The sequence below is a fragment of the Symphalangus syndactylus genome, chromosome 23, assembly GCF_028878055.3.
Source record: "Symphalangus syndactylus isolate Jambi chromosome 23, NHGRI_mSymSyn1-v2.1_pri, whole genome shotgun sequence".
Lineage (NCBI taxonomy): Eukaryota > Metazoa > Chordata > Mammalia > Primates > Hylobatidae > Symphalangus > Symphalangus syndactylus.
In genome coordinates this window covers 27,488,434-27,511,517 of record NC_072445.2, presented here as the reverse complement: position 1 = coordinate 27,511,517, position 23,084 = coordinate 27,488,434, and the positions used below count along the sequence as shown (strand labels likewise).

Here is a 23,084-nt window from a genome sequence, read left to right as displayed (position 1 = left end):
GTGAAATTATTTAGATTGGCTTGTTATTTGAATATCATCCTTTTAAGATCAGATTCTACCCCTGATAGCTAAGCATGTGATTGGCTTGGTGAGGGCAGCAGCAGAGGGAGAGATAGTTAGTATGAATACATGAATTTTGCTGACTTCCTTATTTTGCCTAAATACTTATCCAAAGTAGCTTTCCCTGCACTTCCCTTACCTACACCATGACACTGCTCTTTCCTAGACAATTTACAGCTGTGCTCTAGATTTCTTATTTGATCATTTTAATTATTTAATGTTTACCGTTGCTTTCCAGTTTTACATGCTTTCTATCTCCCTTCCTATTTATCTCCCACTCTTTCTTTTTAAACAATGACCATTTATAGAAACCAAGCAATACATTGACACCTGCATAGTAAATGGCAGTGCCAAGAAACATATAAAGCAAGATTTCTCTCACCCGTAGTCTCCTTTATTCACCTGTTCAATTAATTCTGGACGAACAAGGCATACATGCTGGGAACATTTCCATTGCTGTCCTGAGCATGTGCTGCAAAGATATGACAATTACAAAAATGGCTTGGTCTTTATGAAGTACATTTCAATTACTAAAAAGAGTTATACATTGTTAAGGCATAAAACATAGTTTCTTGATTAATGTTAGCCATATGGTTATTTGATTCTTGGCAAAAATAAATTGTAAAACATATGTTAGCTACCACTCAATATGCTGTAATCCTCTACTCCAGGCAATTAACAAATGATATGATCACACATCCATTGAAGTTTGAAAACATAAGCCAAATTGGACAGTAGATTCAATGTACTTGTATTTGGAAACTTTCTGCAGGCTAGTCCTTTTAAAGCAGCCTGTTTTTATACAGTTACTGTGCTCAAAAAACACAATTTCCCTGTAGGGCATCAGAATATTATAATTAAGAGGTACATTTAATGCAGACCTGTTATATGATACAGACCCATTGTCAGAACATCAACCTCAAACGTTAAAAGATATTCATGATTAAATTTTTAAAATCCCTTAAAATTAAATATGCTTATACAAAGTTACAGGTATATGATGTCTTATGACATATGATTCTGCCTATATGTACATAAATATATACTTTGTTTCACAAATATTTCTTTTATTTGAAGAAAACATACACACACAGTAGAACTCAGTTCTGTGCCATTTAAATTTATTACCAGGAGTTGCAGTTTTCTTTAGTTACTGATCCCTCTTCATAATGTTGACCATCTTTGAAGCAACCTGTCAAAGTAACATGTAAAGAAATGAAAATCCTAAACTAAGTAATAAAGTGCATTAACATAAAATGTAATCAAAAATCGTAGTTAGCTTTTCACATATGCAAACATGTTTGGTGCCAAAAAAGCTGATACAAATCCATGTCTGGTTTGTGTCAAGGTTTTTATATCAAATTCTTCTGTGCTTGTTTCAATGCTTTTATCTTTAAACTGCATATTATGTTCCAACAGGGAGGATTTGCAAAACACGAAAACAAGATTACCTAGGAATTAATCACTATGCTTAAAAAATAATTAGTACTTTCAAATAAGTAAGCAATATAATAGTATTTGAATTGATTTATGGCATTTCTCATTAAAAAAACAACTAATCAAGTCTCATAAGTGCTTATAATTAATTGGATATGACTGGAGCAAGTAGCTTGGGACTCAAAATACCAGGTCATTTCATTGAATTTACCTTACAAAGACAAATTCTATTTTTTTCTTTAAGATCTGAATAAGGGAAAAAATTCATGAAATCAATAAGATTGCAGCCATTTGCCTTCCAAATCCAAATGTTTCTTAACTATTAACTGAAACTAGTTATTAACTGCTTTATGAGATTATATGAACTACTCAAAAGAGATGGATGGTGAATCATTATCATATAAAAACCACTAGCAACATATTGTAAAAATAGTGCTCTGGTTAAAAATTTAAATTCCTTTTGAAAATATAATCTGCTCAAATTCAAAATTAACATTGAATTAGCAAAAGGGACTCAACTTTGTCTAGTGAAACTGTTTTTGATAGAAACATGTAATTGGTATTTTATGCCAATGGCCTCTAATTAAACAAAATGAATTTTAACCTTTAGAAAGCATTCTAAGGGACCTTGTTTAACTTCTAGTCACAATGTTACAAGGCCACTTAGGGAATTAGCCATTGTTTGATTTTCCAAAAAATATTTTAATAAAAAATATTTCATAACTGCCCCTCCCATGGATGTTTCATAGTCCAATATTCTACTTAATGAATCTAATTATTTATGTATTTGCGTCTATGCATCCCTTTCACATGGAATTTTGGTACGTCACAATCATGGGGTAAGAAAAGGAAACCACCTTTCTCTTGACCACAGTTTTCCTAATGCAGTAAACCCGAGATGTGGGAAGACTGAACTTCACATCAAATTCATGGTTTTAATTGCTACATAAGATTAGACTCCTTTCAAAACTGAATCCACAGTAGGTTTCTAATTTCAAGACATTCTAAAATTTTTTATCACCTAGAAACAACAGAAAATCCATGCAACAATCCAAGTTTTCATTCAAAGCCAAGAGAAGTACTTCCCTGACCATTCTTAAAAACTGAGAGTGTGGGATAAAAACAAAGCTGATTTTTAATCATACCTCATGAATCTTGAGTGTTCAACATATGAATTCCATGGATAAATGGAACAGACATCTCAAGGGTCCTTAAGGAAAAAGACCGTCGCTTCTCTGATTTATACTCAGCTAATAATTTTGAAGTCAGGAGACTGCCATTACCAAGCCACTCCAAATCATCAACACTAAATTTAATGTTAACAAAAACTCCATTTCTTGGTCATCCTTCCTTAATTTCATGTACGAGATAACTATGAGACATTGCATTCACTTTAATCTCGCATGAGAATTAATCTCTTGAACAAAAGCCATAATCAGTTACTTCGGACCCCGGTCAAGGTGTTGACACAGTAAAGCATCAGCGTCTATACAATACCCAGACGCAGTCCACTTACTCCTTTGCTACAATCCTTCCCAACTCCAACAGATCCCTCATTTCCCACACAGCATTTACAGAGATCTTCAAAAATATACATCATGTCGCTTCCTACTTAAAATCTTCACGTCGTTTCGCATCAAATTTAGAATAAGACCAAACTTCTTACTGTAACCTATAAGGCCTTATCCAAAATGTCTCCACCCTAATCTCTGCACTTATCACTCCTGTTGAGCTGACTGGGGTGGAGGTTCCCAGAAGGATGAAGGATTAGCATAATAGTAGTGAGGATAGACAGAAGTAGGTGGATATAATCTGGAGGTAACTCAAAGGGAATCACTCATGGATTGAATCTGGTGAATGAGGGAAAAGAGGAATCAAAGATACCTCATTAGGACTTTGGCTTGAGTAATAAAGAAATGGTACAGCTATCACTAAAATAAGAAACAGGCTTGTGTCAAGAAACCAAGACTGCTACTGTGTATATTTTAGATTTAGATAAAACCTAGGCTAGACATCGTAACAGAGATATCAAGTAGACAGTAGTTTATAAAAGACAAGAGTTAAGCCCAGGCTGGAGCATGAATCTGGGAGACACCAACATCCATATCTACTTTTTCAAACCCAAGACTAAATAAGAGTCTTTCGGAGAGAGTGTATATAGGTAAGAGAAAGTGGTCCAGGAATGAGCTCAAAACACTGCATCTGACAGACATTCAGAAGAGGAAACTGGGAAGGAGTGGCCTGTGAGGGAGCAGACAATTGAGGAGAGGGTGGTGTCATGAAAAACAGGGCTAATAAAGTGTTTCATATGCTCTAGGTGGTCAGCTGCATACAGTACTGTCGAGAGGCCAAGAACACGAAAACAGACATCTGAATATTGCATTTGGTAATGTAGGAATTGCCAATAACCCTGCCAAGAGAGATTTCAGTGAAGTAGCAGGGAGTTGATATCCTGTAGGAATGGGTTGATGAGAGACTTGGAATAAGAAAGTAAATTTTTCTTTCAGATATTTTGCCATTAAAGGAAAGAAGGGAATGTTATGGTAGCTGGTTAAAGACATGAAGTTAAGGGAGAGCTTTTTTAAAGTTGGGAAAGGCAAAAACACATTTTGGAAGTTAATGGTTAATCCACATGTATTAGCCTGTTCTCACACTGCTAATAAAGACATACCCAAGACTGAGTAATTTATAAAGGAAAGAGATTTAATAGACTCACAGTTCCACATGGCTGGAGAGACCTCACAATCATTGCAAAAGACGAAGGAAGAGCAAAGAGACATTTTATATGGTGGCAGGCAAGAGAGAGCTTGTACAGGGCAACTCCCATTTATAAAACCATCAGATCTCATGAGACTTACTCAATACTACAAGAACAGCATGGGAAAAACCTGCCCCCATGATTCAATTCCCTCTCACTGGGTCCCTCCCATGACAGGTGAGAATTATGGGAGCTACAATCCAAGATGAGATTTGGGTGGTGACACAGCCAAACCATATCACCAGGAGAAAAGTAAAGAAAAAAATGATGCTTGAGAAGAAAGAGAGAGCAAGAAAGCAAGAGAGAATGGTAGAGATGGAGGTATTGAAAAGACAAGAGAAGATGGGATTCAGAACTCAAGAGGCGGAATCAATTCAAGGTAAGCAGTAATCCAAATGGAGGTAGGTTGAAAACTATGATTGTGGAGATATGAAAGAATTCCTGCTTTCTCAGTAAAATATGTCTCGAGCTCCTCAGAGTGAGTTAATTAATTGGTTACACACAGCGTCTTGACCAATAAAACAAAACAGAACAAAGCCAAAACTAATGACTGTTGAAATTAAGGCAGTTTTGCGACTTTAACAGCATTTAAAGCAATATTAGGCAAATAATATATTTGGAGAATGAAATAGTTTATCTTCTTGAATTGAGAAAAGATAATAATACATTGTCTATAATTTCTTTTAAAATAGTTCATCACAGTGTATTATCAGTATCTGTGCTGGTCTAAACTTCACTTCTTGAACTGCAAAAAGATAATGATATGTTGTCTATAATTTATTTTAAAATAATTCATCACAGTGTATTATAAGGATCTATGCTGGTCAAAACTTCACTTCTTGAATTGCAAAAAGATAATGATATGTTGTTTATGATTTATTTTAAAATAGTTCACCACAGTGTATTATAAGGATCTATGCTGGTCAAAACTTCACTATAGTAAAGGCAGTTTCTTGCTCTAATCAGGAATCCACCCCCCAGGGTTGTTCAGTGGCATTCATTCTGAAAGACCAGACTTTGGAGAAACTGCTACAAGTGCTTCCATTACCCATATTTTGATCAGCCCTAGAGTATTAGTATAATAAATGTCAGAAATGGGTTTTATTGTTAAAATTCATGACTTGTTAATCAGCATAATTGTGATAAATAATTGGCTCCCACTGGTTAAATTATAATTTTTTTACTTATGAGGATTACCTAAAATATTTCAAAGTCACATCCCACCCTTGTATCCCATAGTTTATATGTATCTCTTAAACTCAGAAGCACCTGTACTCTTAGACTTGGCTCTCTAGAACTGATATTTGTCCTGTGCACTGTGTCCAGCCAAGTAGAAAGGAATTGTCATTTTCTGATAGCCACTGTACAGGTAACAGAGTCCTACCTCTGTAATATTATTACATGTGCCTCCAATAAATCTTTCAGGCAGCGTAGATGTGGGAACACGTAAAAGGACAGGAACTGGAGATTTCATGAAGCTTATAGAGGTTGTATGAATTGGTTTGTGTCATATTTTCGTAACTGTCAGTATACGTGGCAAAGTATGGACTGTGATTTACCTTCATTGTAATATAGTTAAGGAGGCTGTGAATAAGTAAATGACCCTCTTCGAATTCAAACATGTCAGTGACTCACATACATTTTTTACCAGTGTGAACATATTGTGCATAATCAAATTAACTTAGGTCTGTTCACAACAGATGGTCTACTAGACTTTCTCCTTAAAATCCGCTATACCAAAAGGTTATGTCTAGAAAATCCACTCGAGCTCTGTTTTCAACTCTATCACTGGTTCTCCATATCTGACATTTGAATTTTTTTACTTTTTTTTTTTACTTTGACAGGGTCTTATTCTGTCATCCAGGCTAGAGTGCATTGGTGGAATGATAGCTCACAGCAGCCTCAAACTCCTGGGCTTAAGGGATCCTCCTGCCTCAGCCTCCCATGTAGATGGGACTACAGTGCATGCCACCATGACTGGTTAATTTTTATTTTTTTTATTGTTGTTGGTGGAGATGAGGTCTTATTGTACTGCTAGGCTGGTCTTAAACTCTTGGCCTCAAGAGATCCTCCCACCTTGACCTCCAAAGTGGTGGGATTACAGGTGTGAGTGTGAGCCACCATACCCAGCCTGACATTTGAAATCCTTTACTGGAAGTCACCATCAGATATGGCAAAGAAAACACAGGAAGAAGATATTTACCAATATGTTTTACTTCCAGTTTCTACAAAATGGATATATTTACTTTTTTAATACTGATGATAATGTACATAGTTTTAAATCCTTGATTTAAAGAGCTCTTAGAACAGGCACAATAAGAGGAACTGAACAATACCCATGTAACTAAATCTCTGAAAAACATATTTAATAGATTAGTGAGTGATCATAGAATCTCAGAGGAAATTTGCTTTATGCATGCAAACAATAGTATAAATAATATACATTGTATTTTTATCTTAACTAATTTTGCACATTTTTTCAATATTGTGTAGTATTATATTCAAGTAGCTACTTTCAAAAGCAAGATAAAACAAAAGAAAAAATATTATCTGTATGGGAGCATTTATAGTCTAATGTGAACTTTTTGCTACAAAATAAAATGATTAATTCCTTCCTTTCATAGTGAATGGAGTACAAACTATACCTGGAACATAAATTTCACATAAACTATGACCCTAAATTAAAGTCTTAGCAAAATTCTAGCTCTCAAGCAAAAATGGATATTGAAGAAGTAGCAACTACTTTTTTGTATGAGCTGTATGCCTCAAATAAGAAAATCTCAAGTACATTTCAGCACATTAAAAAATTACAACTCATACTTTTAAACTGAGACTCGAAAAAATATTAAATGGATATAATAGCTAATCAAAAGGCAGACATCCAAAGAGTCACTGTGTTTTTAGGTGATTCTGCATTCTTAATTTTTGGCAGAGATTGCTGGTTATTCCCAATATCATTCTCTACTCTTTTTTTTGGTAACAGAACCCGATTCATAGCTAGGCATATTACCACACAGCTGGCCAAAGACATAAAACAGAGGTGCTCATCTGTGCTTTAGAATGTCTTCTCAAAGTGTGGAAACTCTAACTTTCTCTTCCATTTTTTTTTTAATGGGACTCAAATATTACTTTTGGAGCATGAAGAGCCAAAGTAGCTCATGACTACAAGGGCCATTTTCTAGCAATGGTGAAGCAGAAGGCTGCATGGAGCCTCGTCGCTAATGACAAAGTGAATCCAGGCAAAATATCTTATGTGTTAAAAATATGTATTTTAGTTAGGGTTGTCACCAATCTGACATGTTCTTATGTAGTACATAGTTTTTATCAAATAAACATTTAACCATTTTAATATACTCAACTTTCCTGGGTGATATTCTTGTCTACATGTGGCATACAAGTCACACAATGCTTCTTAATTGTTTCGCATACCTAAGTCTCCTCACCCATGTAGATCCTAAGTTTCTCGAGGCCTGGGATTTATAATACTCTTTTCTTATGACCCTCAATGCTTACCACAATCATGGATATAAAGTTTTAAATACTATCAATTACTTCTGTTAATATTCCAACATCCAAAATAATATAGAAATTGTACATTTAAACTATAAATGACAATACTTTGATACTTTCTAAATATCTTTTAAAACTATGTATGAAAAAAGTATGCTTATGAAAATACTTTATTCTTTTAAGTCATATGGGTAAATTATTATTTAATTTAACAAATACAAAATCTGAAATAAAATTAAAATCCTCTAAATATCAATTAATCCAAATTCAACCAATATTTACTAGGCCTCCCACTTCATGGCACCATAATTAGTATGCAATAAGTAAATCACCGTGTTTACTCTCAAGAAGCTGCTGTATAATTAAAATTAAGTAATATTCTATTAAACAACGTAGAATTAAATAATGAACGAGTTAATACCTGAAAAGTGCTTAGAACAGTTGTTGGCTCCATAGTAAGTATTCAATAAATCTTAGCTTGTAAGGAGGAGGAAGAGTATGTTCAGTAAGACAAGAGAAAACATGCTACTCAGGGTATGTTACAGAAGGGTCTGTTAATTAAATGTGTACTATGTGCAGGTTCTATGAGGGGTGAATTTCCCTTGCCTGCCGAATCTTGTCACTAAACTACCTTTAAATAACAGGAATATGATCTCTAACTAATCCCGGGCACAGGGCTCCTCGTGATGCCATATGTATTCTCATGTATTCTCATCATGTTACTAATATATATTAACTTCACCTGTTATTTGAAGGATCATACCAACATGACAAAATAGAGAAGTTCAAAAAAAAATACACGTTTAAGATGCTAATTTTAAACATGTATTTTCTATTAAACATGTATTTTCCATTTTTAAACGTATTTTCTATTTTTAAATGAAAATACACCTTCCATTTTCAAAGAAATTACCTTCTTTCAATCCCAAAATATCTGCAATAGTAATGGCCCAAGGGTCCATGTACAGCAAGTTGTATATTGAGCAAAAATGAGGAGTTCCACTTACAGAAACTATGGACATATTGACCCCTGGCAGAAATGAAAGAAGTGGGTCAGAGAGAAAATAGCAAGGGGTAAGGTATGTGGGAAAATGGAAAATACACGTTACCAAAAGGTGGCATCCACCACTCATCTCTCTAACTAATGAAAACCTCATGCAAGACCCTGGACGCAGAGTTGTCAGAGTTTTCAATTTTTCAAGAGTAGCTAAACATCTGGATTTTTTAATAAAAAATCCTGGTTTTTAAATATTTCTAATTCCTATTAATGCTATTTTCTGTTGGCTTTATTTTTTCTATGTAGATTACCACATTATCTACAAATAATAAGAGTTTTACTTTATTGTCTTCAGATTGTTTTACTTCATTTTTTCTCTTAAAGCGTAACAAATATCTCCCTGTTAAATGTAGCAAAAACGGTAGAAATCCATGTTTTATTACTAGTCTTAAAGGGAACATATCTACATTTCTCCATTATGTATGATGTTTACTTTGGAGTTTTGGTGTAGACATCTTTACTGTGATAAATAAATACATTTTTGTTTCTAATAACAGAACTGAGAAAAATTGCCACATAGGATATCAGCTCTCATGAATAAATAGCATTTATTCATAACAACAGCCAACCAACTATAAAACATAGTTTAAAAATATTCAATACAGTACTTGAGCTCTGAAGTTTGAAACAGCCTGGGAAACATGGAGAAACCCCATCTCTACTAAAAATGCAAAAAAACAGCCAGACATGGTGGTAGGTGCCTGTAGTCCCAGCTACTTGGAAGTTTAAAGTGGGAGAATCAATTGGGCCCAGGGAAGGTCGAGGCTGCAGTGAGCTGAATGAAGTTCAGCTGGGTGACAGAGCAAGGCTGAATGAAGGCTGAATGAAGGTCAGCCTGGGTGACAGAGCAAGACCCTGTCAAAAAAAAAAAAAAAAAAAGCAATACAAAATAAATATCCAGGAATAAACAAAGAGTATTATAAGGCCACTATGGAGTAAAGTGTTAAATCTATTTAAGGATATCTTTAAAAATCAGAGTAAGTGGAGAAATATCCTATACTCTTTGATGAGATGTCATCACATTACAGAGTTCAGCTATCTTCAAATAAATCGATAAATTTTATGCAATTCTATTCAAAATTCTAGCTGAAGTTGTTTGAGGAACTAAAAAAACTTATTCAAAAACTGTTTATGGAAGATTAATGTCTACATGACCTAAGTCATCTTCAAAAAAGGGGGGTGAATAAGCTGACTTGCTGTACCAGATATTAAGTTGTATTACAAGGCTGTGGATAGGAAAAAGTAAGTCACAGGAAGAAGAAAGCCAAACACTAATGAGCATATGAAGAGAAGCTCAAACCCACTAGAAATTAGAGAAATGCAGATTAAAATGACAATGAAAAATCATGTTTTACTGATTATATAAGTAAAGGTTACCTCTCTGGATAATACTAATTGTTAGAGATGTGTCCCCATATAGTACTAGGAGACCATAAACTAATGCAGCTACTTCTGAGAGCCATCTGGCAAGACTTAGATTAAATGCATACCTGGGACCCAGCAATTCAAGTCTTGTCGTATCATGCAAGTCGGTAAGAAGGCATGCATGAGGCTATCCATCATGGACTTCTTTATGATAGCAAAGAGCTGTAGACAACCTAAGTGTCCACCCACCATGGAGGGAACAGGGAGTTAGATGAGATGAAGGGACATCACAGAGAATGAAGCATCAGTCAGAAGCCACAGACTAGTCATACTAGTCCGTGGAGACATGAAGAGCATCTTAAAACATGTTGCTGTCTGAGAAAATCAAGAAAGAGAATGAGGTCTGCAGCATAATATGGTCTATATAAATTAAGAATTCAAGCACACAAAACAAGACTGCATGCTGTTTAAGGGTATATAAAAATGTTTTAAAAGGAGGTTATCATTGGAGAAAGATGAGAATGGCTCATAAAAATGAAAGGAAAGGAAAGGAAAAGAAAGGAAAGGGAGAGGGAGAAGGAGAGGGAGAGAAAGGAAAGAAAGAGAAAGAGAGGAAAAAAAGAGAAAGGAAGAGGGAGAGAAAGAGAAAAAACGAGAAAGAGAGAGAGAAAAAAGAAAGAAAGAGAGAGAGAAAAAAAGAAAGAGAAAGAGGGAGTGAAAGAAAAAGAGAAAGAAAGAGGGAGAAAAAGAGAAAAACAAAGAGAAAGAGGGAGAGAAAGAGAGAGAAAAAAGAAAAAGAAAGAGGGAAAGAGAGAGAAAAAAAGAAAGAGAAAGAAAGAGGGAGAGAAAGAGAGAGAAAAAAGAAAGAGAAGGAAAGAGGGAGAGAAAGAGAGAAAAAAAGAAAGAGAAAGAAAGAGGAAGAGAAAGAGAGAAAAAAGAGAAAGAAAGAGGGAGAGAAAGAAAGAGAGAAAGAGAAAAAGAAAGACAGAAAGACAGAAAAGAAAGAGAAAGAAAGAGAGAGAGGGAGGGAGGAAGGAAGGGGAGAGAGACAGAGAGAGAAAGAAAAGAAAGAAAGAAGGACAGAAAGAAAGAAAGAAAGAAAAAGAAGAAAGAAAAGAAAGAAAGAAAGAAAGAAAGAAAGAAAGAAAGAAAGAAGGAGGAAGGAAGGGGAGAGAGACAGAGAGAGAGAAAGAAAGAAAAGAAAGAAAGAGAAAGAAAGAAGAAAGAAAGAGAGAGTGGGAGGGAGGGAGGAAGGAAGGGGAGAGAGAGAGAGAGAGAGAGAGAAAGAAATAAATAAATAAGAAAAGAAAGAAAATGAATGAACAGAAAGAAAGAAAGACAGAGAAAGGGAGGGAGGGAGGGAGGAAGGAAGGGGAGAGAGACAGAGAGAGGAAAGAAAGAAAGAAACAAAGAAAGAAAGAAAGAAAGAAAGAAAGAAAGAAAGAAAGAAGAAAGAAGGAATGAATGAAAAGAAAGAAAGGAAAGAAAGAAAGAGAAAGAAAGAAAGAGAAAGAAAGAAAGAAAGAAAGAAAGAAAGAAAGAAAGAAAGAAAGAAAGAAAGAAAGAAAGAAAAGAAAGAAAGAAAGAAAAAGAGAAAGAAAGAAGAAAGAAAACAGAGAGAGGAAGGAAGAAAGGAAGGAAAGTCTAGGAGCAGTGGTTCATTCCTGTAATCCTAGCACTTTGGGAGGTCAAGGTGGGAGGACAGCTTGAGACCAGGAGTTTTAAGACGAGCCTAGGCAACATAGCAAGATCCCATATTTACCAAAAATAAAAGAAACTAGCTGGGTGTGGAGGCACACACCTGTAGTTCTAGCTACTCTGGAGGCTGAGGGAGGAGGATTGTTTGAGCTCAGGAGTTAGAGGCTGCAGTGAGCCATGAACCTGCCACTGCACTCCAGTCTGGGTGACAGAGCAAGACCCTGACACACACACACACACACACACACACACACACACACACATACACACATACACGGGAAAAAAAGGAAGGAAAAAAGAAAGGGAGAGAAGGATGGAGGTGTGGGGGGAGGGAAGAAGGGAAAGCTGTTTACTGGTAAAATGTAAAGACTGAGGATAAATAACAATTATGTGGAAAATTTAAAATAGTACATATGTAAATGCATAAAGAGACATTTCCTCAATTTTACAAACAAGATGACATTATTGAGAATGATGGCTATGTGGCTATGGCATCTGGATTTTTTTTTTTTTTTTTGACATAGAGTCTTGCTCTGACTCTTTCAATGACATCTGGATTTTGAAATAAGGATTCCAAGCCCCTAGTTTACACTAAAATGTCTTCTAACTGGGATTTCTAGTCTCCATCACCCATTTATGGTAGTGTGACAGAGAAGTCTGATTAACCCTGAAGTTCTGCTGAGGAGATTTAATACAATGAGAGACAGAAAAATAAAGCCTCATCTATGCTAAAAATCCATAGTCATTCTCCTCCAATTAGATAAATATAATAAATACCATCATCCTCTTTATGTTGTATTTATCCATTTAACCTTAGACTTTTTCAACCACTCTATATGAAGCCTTCCTTTCTTTTTAATAATTGTAAAAGTTCCAGACTGGAAAAACAAATGAAGCAAGACAAAAATACACGTGAAGAATATATTTGCTATTACTTAGGCAGAGCCGGGGACTGACTTTATTTTGTCCTGGTTTTAATAGCATTACTAATACCACAGTTTCTAATGCTAGTGTATCCATTAGCCCTTTGAAATAACAACTAAAATCTATGGATAGTAAATCTTGTGACTTTCTTGAGACTCTCTAAGAGGTTACACACAAAAAGCCTTGAGAAACCTGATGTCAATACAAAGGAGAGAGAGAAGAAAAAGTTTTAAGTAATCCTTATATAAGTTGAGTGAGTGTTCAAAACTCACTGATCAGGATTCCGATCGGCAGGCAGGACTGACAGATCAGAACATTCCTGAAGGTGCTTGTATTACACAGGAACCCCACATCCAAACCAAAGCACTTTAACAATCCAAAGAAATGTATTTTCTCAATCGCAATATTCATTTTCATTTCATTGAAAGAAGGAAAAAAAGAAAGAAGAAAAAGAGAGAACATTTGTCAGATCTTGTTGTTATGAACGAGGATAATGCTGAAATACATTCCCAAAGCCTACCTTCTGGATACCAAGGCTGTGTGTGAGGAGGCCATTCTTTCTCTTCACGGCAAAAGGACTTGTAGTCAGGACAGCAATCAGAATTTTCTCTGTCACAGAATTTATCACAGTAGCACAACGCATTTGCCTCATAGAACTCAGTGACACAGCCATCATCTCTGTCTTCACAACAGCCAAAATTTCTACAGTATTGCCCTTGGAAAATGGCTCTTTTGAATCGAGTACCTTGCAAAATGGTGTGATTTCTAGTGAAATAAGCCTCTAGGTCCACTTCTCTTTGAGATAAATACTGCTTCTCCATCCAGATTTCTGTAGTAAGATAAGAGAAGATTAAGATCTTATATCCGTTCCACATTCTCCGGAAGTCAGGTATAGCTTCCACTTTCCGTTATATCCAATACTCTTAGCCTTGTGGGCTTCTCCTTGGAACCTGAATTCTAGTCATCAAGACACTTCAGCCTGAACCCTGAAACTGATCCTCTACTTGAATGAGTGTACTTCTTATAGTTAAACATTAATCAAGAATTTCAATGTTTGACCAAGATAATGTATGTTAGAAATAAACTATTGTTATTCCCCCAAAGTTAAAAAACTTATATTTCATATAATGTAGAAATTTTGCATCATCAAAATATCTACATAAAATCTTATGCATAGAGATACATTGAATATTGCATGCCTCTCAAAAAATCTAAGTTCTTAAATCAAAAGCCTCCTTAGAATATACATGGCCCAGATTATGGCTGTAATAACCACTGGCAAGGTGCAGGAAATTCAAAAGTCAAAAATGCAGTTATTCGTTTCACCTGCTTGCATTGCAACAAAAATCCAGGCTCTCGTGAGGTTGCCTGCTAGGATCTGTCATATCAATAACAGTTGCTCTAAATCATGCCCAGTCCCACACTGGTTTGATTTCCCATCTGTACCCCATTTACCTACCAGAAGCATTTTGATTTCAAGGCTTAGTGGAACCTAATTCAGCAAGAAATTCCCTGAGGGTGACCTTAGTTCTCTCCACCTGAGTCCCTGCTTAGCATAAATACTGGGAACCTTCAGTATCTTGAAGGCAGCTTATAGTCAAGAAAAGTCAGTACTCAGTGTGAATGAACTACGGGGGGAGCGTGTTGTGAAGGAAACTGGAAGGACAAGATGTCACTAGTGTTTTTATAGAGCTGTGTGTTTACACTGGTTTTTGGCTACACTGTATTTACTCATTAACTACAACAACTTCCTTTGGATTGGGGATAAGTAACCAGCAGAGGATGATTCAGCAAGAGTTGTTGGGTGGACTGGTGGAAGGCACCTGTCTTGGCAGTCAGAAAACCCGGACTCTGGTCCCCGAGCTACTGTTTAATTGGTTCTATAACCTTGGGTTCACCATTTACTTCTCTGGTCCTCAGTTATTTGTCTATGAAATGGGGTATTCCTTTCCCAGACTATTTCATAACTCCAACCCTACACATTTGTTCCTTGACCTTGCTGTATATTTTATTCGACTCACACCTTTGTCTTCATTGTGTCGTTTTCTTCTGGCACCTTCCTCTCAGGTTTTAAACCAATGTGAGTCTCTCTTTTTTTAAAAAAAAAAAAAAAGTCTACATAATCTTGATGTCACTATCCATAACGCCCCCATCTCTTCAATCCAACACCTGCTGCCTCCACTTCCTTGCCATCCACTGAGTCACTAAATTACTGCATAGTATTGCCTCCATTCCCACCTGCTTTCACCAATGACCTCCTACCAGCCACTCCCCCATGGATCTGCGTTTATCCTTGTCATACAGGTGTCTTATTCAGCATTCAAAGAGAGTAGATGTTAAGTGTGCTCACCAAAAAAAGAAAGAAAAAAAAGGATGAAAGAGAGAAGGAGGGAGGGAAAAGAGAGAGAGAAAGAAGAAAATGGAAACTATGTGAGGTGATGGATATGCCCATGAGCTTGATTGGGGTGATTATTTTACAATGTATATGCATATCAAAACATCAAGTTGTACACTTTAAATATATACAATTTTTGTCAATTATACCTCAGCAAAACTGCAGGGAAAAGAGAGGAAGGGAGCATAAAAGTTAGACTAATGGAATTCAAATCCTAGTTCTGCCACTGACTAGCAGCACGTCTTTGGGTATGTGGCTTACTCTATGCTGCAATTTGCTCATCTGCACATTTGGATATTAATATTTATTACTACATCAGATGGGTGGGAAATTTAAATACGATAATAACACAAAGTACTTAGCACATCACACATGCTAAATAAATGTTAATTTTCATTAATAAGCATACCCACTACCTAGAAACTCTTCCTCCCTTGCTTTCTATGCTTTCATTCTTTCTTGATTCTCTTCCCATTATTCACAATGCTCCCAATTTACCTGCCCACTCTTGGATTCACTTCCTTCCCTTCTCAATGATCATTTGAAATTGACTTTCACTGACATTCTCAACATTCCCACCTCTAGTCCTCATACCTTATATTCCCTCAAACTTCCAACATGAATCAATTTAAAAGCTATGGGCCACAAGATCATATCCAAGGTGGACCTCCAACTTTATCTCTCTGAATTTAATTTATACCCTTTTACACCTTGCACACACTGGTCCCATCCTTACACTGGGTTTCTTGCCCATTCCTCAAACATACCATGGACACTTCTATCTTAGTGCCTTTGCACTTGCTGTTTCCTCTGCCTGAATCACGCTTTCCCTGATAACCGAATAGCTGTATCTCTTTCGATCTTTCAGAGAGGTCTTTCCCACACACCCTATCCAAAATGACAAACCCTCTTCCGTCTCAGCATCCTCTATCACTTTCTCTGTACTTATCACAGTATACTACAATTTTATTCATTGGCTTTATTTTCTGCATTTCCCCTCCAAATGTAAGGTCTACAAGATCAGATAATTTTGTCTATCCTGTCTTGGTTTTATCTCAAGCTCCTAAGACAGTGCCTAACACATAGTAGATGCTCAATAAATATTTATTCAATAAGCAAATAAATCCTGCAATTTGCATTTTTCCCCTCTACCTTCTCTACTGAGGGCTGCTGGAGATGATCTACTAGACCATAAAATCAGTGACACCATAAATTTTGGGTTATTTTTCTTAGCAGAGCTCTTAAGTGCTGCTCATATTTCTCTAATTTGTCTCTTCTTTCTCTTAGTGACTACTACAAATCTCTTTGCCTTCCTAACTCACTCATTTTCTAGAGATGACCCTCTCCCACAGGTTACTAAGAAAACAAAAATATGGCCATTTTCACGATATTGATTCTTCCAACCCATGAGCATGGAATGTTCTTCCATTTGTTTGTATCCTCTTTTATTTCATTGAGCAGTGGTTTGTAGTTCTCCTTGAAGAGGTCCTTCACATCCCTTGTAAGTTGGATTCCTAGGTATTTTATTCTCTTTGAAGCAATTGTGAATGGGAGTTCACTCATGATTTGGCTCTCTGTTTGTCTGTTATTGGTGTACAAGAATGCTTGTGATTTTTGTACATTAATTTTGTATCCTGAGACTTTGCTGAAGTTGCTAATCAGCTTAAGGAGATTTTGGGCTGAGACAATGGGGTTTTCTAGATATACAATCATGTCATCTGCAAACAGGGACAATTTGACTTCCTCTTTTCCTAATTGAATACCCTTTATTTCCTTCTCCTGCCTGATTGCTCTGGCCAGAACTTCCAGCACTATGTTGAATAGGAGCGGTGAGAGAGGGCATCCCTGTCTTGTGCCAGTTTTCAGAGGGAATGCTTCCAGTTTTTGCCCATTCAGTATGATATTGGCTGTGGGTTTGTTGTAGATAGCTCTTATTATTTTGAGCAAGGTAATTTATAGATTCAATGCCATCCCCATCAAGCTACCAGTGACTTTCTTCACAGAATTGGAAAAAACTACTTTAAAGTTCATATGGAACCAAAAAAGAGCCTGCATCGCCAAGTCAATCCTAAGCCAAAAGAACAAAGCTGGAGGCATCACGCTACCTGACTTTAAACTATACTACAAGGCCACAGTAACCAAAACAGCATGGTACTGGTACCACAACAGAGACATAGATCAATGGAACAGAACAGAGCCCTCAGAAATGATGCCGCATAGCTACAACTATCTGATCTTTGACAAACCTGACAAAAACAAGAAATGGGGAAAGGATTCCCTATTTAATAAATGGTGCCGGGAAAACTGGCTAGCCATATGTAGAAAGCTGCAACTGGATCCCTTCCTTACACCTTATACAAAAATTAATTCAAGATGGATTAAAGACTTATATGTTAGACCTAAAACCATTAAAATCCTACAAGAAAACCTAGGCAATACCATTCAGGACATAGGCGTGGGCAAGGACTTCATGTCTAAAACACCAAAAGCAATGGCAACAAAAGCCAAAATCGACAAATGGGATCTCATTAAACTAAAGAGCTTCTGCACAGCAAAAGAAACTATCATCAGAGTGAACAGGCAACCTACACAATGGGAGAAAATTTTTGCAACCTACTCACCTGACAAAGGGCTAATATCCAGAATCTACAATGAACTCAAACAAATTTACAAGAAAAAAACAAACAACCCCATCAAAAAGTGGGCAGAGGACATGAACAGACACTTCTCAAAAGAAGACATTTATGCAGCCAAAAAACACATGAAGAAATGCTCCTCATCACTGGCCATCAGAGAAATGCAAATCAAAACCACAGTGAGATACCATCTCACACCAGTTAGAATGGCCATCATTAAAAAATCAGGAAACAACAGGTGCTGGAGAGGATGTGGAGAAATAGGAACACTTTTACACTGTTGGTGGGACTTTAAACTAGTTCAACCATTGTGGAAGTCAGTGTGGCGATTCCTCAGGGATCTCGAACTAGAAATACCATTTGACCCAGCCATCCCATTACTGGGTATATACCCAAAGGACTATAAATCATGCTGCTATAAAGACACATGCACACGTATGTTTATTGTGGCACTATTCACAATAGCAAAGAGTTGGAACCAACCCAAATGTCCAACAACGATAGACTGGATTAAGAAAATGTGGCACATATACACCATGGAATACTATGCAGCCATAAAAAATGATGAGTTCGTGTCCTTTGTAGGGACACGGATGAAACTGGAAAACATCATTCTCAGTAAACTATCGCAAGGACAAGAAACCAAACACCGCATGTTCTCACTCATAGGTGGGAATTGAACAATGAGAACTCATGGACACAGGAAGGGGAACATCACGCTCTGGGGACTGTTGAGGGGTGGGGGGAGGGGGGAGGGACAGCATTAGGAGATACACCTAATGCTAAATGACGAGTTAATGGGTGCAGGAAATCAACATGGCACATGGATACATATGTAACAAACCTGCACATTGTGCACATGTACCCTAAAACCCTAAAGTATAATAAAAAAAAAAAAAAGAAAACAAAAATAGCAAATGTTAATCCCACACCTTCCTGTCATAAAAACCATAAACCTATCTACACTTGGAGCCATCTTCCTTTCTTCCTTCCAGACTCTGAAGATAAGGTACCAGGGTTTCCAGATAATTCTTCCATCTATGATTTTCAGTGTGACACCATTTATCTCTTCCTTCCCTTACCTCTTAGGTCCCATACATCATCAACCTCCCTCTCAGCCAGTTCCTTCAGTCCATTAGTAGAACAGTAGCAGACACCATTGTCACCCCACTCATATTCTCACCATTCTTACCACTTTAGTACAAGCTAGTTAGAACTACACCTATGTGAAGTATTTATTGGCCAAAGCCCACTCCTCCTTCCCCCTCCCCTACTCCCAGAATAACAAGCCAGATATGTTGAGGAATTAAAACCCTCCCCCAGCCCAGAATCAAACTTTATTTTATTTTAATTGAAAATTTAAAATTGTGTAATTTATGGCATACAATTTGACGCTTTGTAGTATGTATGTGTACATTGTGGAAAGGCTAAATCAAGCTAATTAAAATATACAGTAGGGCACATACTTATCTTTTTTTGGTGAGAACACTTAAAATTTACTCTTCTAACAATTTTCAAGTATACAGTTTTCTCTTGTTATCCATGGAGGATTGGTTCCAGGAGCCCCTACAGATACCCAAATCAGCAGGTACTCAAGTCTCTTATGTTAAATAGCGAAGTATCTGCATATAACCTGCTGTATATCCTCTTGTATAATTTAAATCATCTCTAAATTACTTATAATACCTATTACAATGTAAATGTTACATAAATAATTGTTACACTGTATTTTTTAATTTGTGTAAATTTTTTACTGTTGTATTGCTATCTTTTATAGCTCTTAAAAATATTTTCAATTTGAGATTGGTTGAATCCATCAATGCAAAACCCACAGCTACAGAGGGCCAACTGTATATTATTATTATCTATAGTAACCATAATTTACAATAGATCTCTAAAACTTACTCCTTCTAACTGAAATTTTGCATCCCTTGATCAACATTTCCCCAATTCCCTTATCCCCCAGCCTCTGGTAACCTCCATTCTACTCTCTGCTTCTACCAGTTCAACTTTTATACATTCCACATATAAGTGAGATCATTTAGTGTTTGTCTTTATGTGTCTGGCTTATTTTATGCAATTTGCATGATATTTAGGTTCATTCATGTTGTCACCAGTGACAATATTTCCTTATTTTTAAGGCTAAATTTTGTATATATACAACATTTTCTTTATCCATTCATTCACCAACAAACACTTAAGTCGATTCCACATTTTGGCTATATTACTGCAATGAACATGGGAATGCAAATATCTCTTCAATATATTGATTTCATATCCTTTGTAAATATAGCAAGTAGTAGAACTGCTAGATCATATGTTAGTTCTATTTTTAACTTTTCGAGGAACTTCCATACTGTTTTCCATAATGGCTGAACTACTTTACATTCCTACTAATAATGTGTAGGCATCCTCTTTTCTCCACATTCTTGCCAAAACTTGTTATCTTTTGTTTCTTTGATAATAACCATCCTAATACATGTGAGGTGATATCTCATTGTGATGTTAATTTGCATTATCCTGATGATTAGTGATACTGAACGTTTTTTCATGTATCTGTTGGCCATTTGAGTGTCTTCTTTTGAGAAATGTTGATTCAGGTCCTTTGCCTATTTCTTAATAGGACTGTTTTCTTGCTATCAAATTGTTTTGAGTTCCTGATATATTTTGGATTTGAACCCCTTATCAGATGTGTGGTTTGTAAATATGTTTGCCCAATCCATTGGTTGTCTTGTCACACTGCTGATTGTTTTCTTTGCTGTTGCAGAAGCTTTTTAGTTTATATAATCCCACTTGCCTATTTTTGCTTTTGTTGCCTGTGCTTTTGGGGTCATATCAAAAAAACCGTTGCCTTGACTGATGTCACAGAGCTTTCATAAGCAACCTTTGAATAATGCCTAAAGGAGTTGGCATATAAATACGACCATCCCCCATCCTTGGTTGAGCAATCTCTGCTATCCACATCTACATAGTCCATGTTTTGAGATAAGAATAGGAGCTCTGTAGTGAGAGGGATTGACAATTGTACCCTCGCCCATTTGTTTACATGATTAAATACTGCAGTTTACCAGTGTCTAGTAGGTATATCTACTGATTATAGTATCTTGCGTTAACTCATTCACCCACTCTAAATTGACAAAAGCTTTAAAAAATTTCTGCAAAGAAACTTTACATTGAAAGTGACAAATCTGAAACAAATTCTACAAATAATGTATTCCTTTAAACCAGTGGGTTTCAACAAGGGGTTGAGTTTAAACTTTAAGAGAAGTTTAGCATGTCTGGAGACAGTTTTATTGTTCAGACTGGAGAGATGCCACTGGAAGCAAGTGGGTAGAGAATAGAAATGCTACTAAACATTCTAGAATACACAGGACAGAACCCATAACAAAGAATCATATGGCCCAAAATGGCAGCATATCATTGTTGATAAATGCCGATTTAGATATATCAAAAAAATTTAAATTAACAAGACATCAGATAAAAGCTAAAATTATCATACTTATTTGCTATTTCAATTTATATAAAGTTTCATAAGATAGGCCTCCAATAAGTGGTTGCTTTGAGATATTAACTAATGATGGCAATATATATATATATACTGGGGCTACTCCCTCAAAAATTTTGGGTGCAGTACATACATGACTGAAAATATTAGAGTCCATCATGCCACAACCTCCTCCAATTTGATCATTCTCCTTGGGTGAGGTACATTTTAGGGGAGAAGAAAAGTGTTGCAGCCCCTCTTATGATTACTTTTACTACCTCCATTGCACAAGAAAGAATGGAAAAGATCAGCAGCCTCCTGATTTTACCTTGGGAAGAATGAAGCTTATCAAATAACCTTCCTGACATAAGATCTTAGCCAGATGCTGCGAAAATGGACTGAAAAGTGGAAATTGCAGTCATGTTTATAATTGGCAGTTTTCAGGTATGTTTAAATATGTAAAATGTAAACCTTAAAGAGGAAATACCATGTTCTGCCAAACCACTTTCTCTGATCTGTGTTTTTTGGGGGACATAATACAGTCCCTTTTACAATGTAGAGCAAAGTGGTGTGTGTGTGTGTGTGTGTGTGTGTGTGTGTGTGTGTGTGTGAGAGAGAGAGAGACAAAGAGACAGAGAGAACAGGAAGATAGGCTTGCTAAAAGCAATTTATTGGATTGGCTTAATTTCCATCACTAGAAATTTATTACTTTAAATTATGGGGTGTGCAAAAATTTTATTTGGTAGCAAGTGTTCTTTGGTAAGATAGCTTAAGTAATATTAACTCACTTACGAAGGTCAAGGCTTTTAATTATTTGAATCTACCTTCTTATTTCTATTCAACTGAGTTAATTCAAATTTTAGAATGAATAATTTTAATAAGACATAAAAACAGTCTCTAACTATAGGATGCATTTATCTTTGAATTAAGCTGCTGTGGGAGACTGGAAGATGATACACATTACAGTTACAATATACATCTGTATATAGACATATAAATGCCTATATTATACACAATACACATTATGTATTAGTGTGTGTATATAATCTCATGTGATTGTTGCAACAGTCTGTGATGGCAAACAGTATGAATACTATTCCTATTTTAGGTTTTACAGATGAAGGGCTGGCTCAAGTGACTAAGCAGTGTGAAACAACCAGTAATGGAGTGTTTGACAGCAAGTTCAGTGAGCACTTCCCTGCCCCCTCCTGCATTTGTTTCTGCCTACAAATTTACCCTGGCCTCTCATCTGAAGTCTGGTCTTAGTCCATGACATGAATAAATCTTCCAGAACCTTTCCAAATCCAGGTATTACTCAGGTAAAGGGAGTATGGGAAGGGGAGTGGGGGGCAAAGGTAAGATCTAGGGAAAGATTGTGGAGTTTTTCACCGATTGGTTGTGTGTTATACACTCAAGTGAAACTCCACTCTTCTCTGGAAGTTTACTAGTTAATGCACATTTGGTCTCTAATTATACATTGCTGAGAAAATTGAAAATAAAATGAAGAACTTAACAGACCCATGAAATGGAAAAGAAGATCTTGCAATAGCTCCCAACTGACAACAGTTCAGGATGCTGGGCCTAGGTCCAGGCCCAATTTTGCTCAAGGCCTTCTAACCTCTCATTATAACTAAACAGGTACTTTGGGTTCTACTTTCGTCTTGTTTTTCACTTTTTTTTGCAATAGCAATTTTAACCTCTTTTTCCACTTTTTATTTCCCAACACAAAATGGCACAGTATGGTGATTTGTGTAGTGTGC

General features: G+C 36.3%; 1 protein-coding gene across 1 annotated transcript in view; it reads right to left on the bottom strand.

Annotated features, from left to right (window-relative positions):
- The window catches only part of TINAG (tubulointerstitial nephritis antigen), an 81,974-nt gene extending 68,180 nt beyond the window's left edge, over positions 1–13,794 (bottom strand). Inside the window, exons 1-3 of the mRNA XM_055263591.2 lie at positions 13,330–13,794; positions 1,189–1,252; positions 443–532 (exon numbers count right to left, since the gene is read on the bottom strand). Of these exons, the coding sequence (XP_055119566.1) occupies positions 443–532; positions 1,189–1,252; positions 13,330–13,684 (509 nt within the window). The 5' untranslated portion in view covers positions 13,685–13,794. The remainder of the gene's footprint in view (positions 1–442; positions 533–1,188; positions 1,253–13,329) is intronic.
- Positions 13,795–23,084: the final 9,290 nt, after the last annotated feature.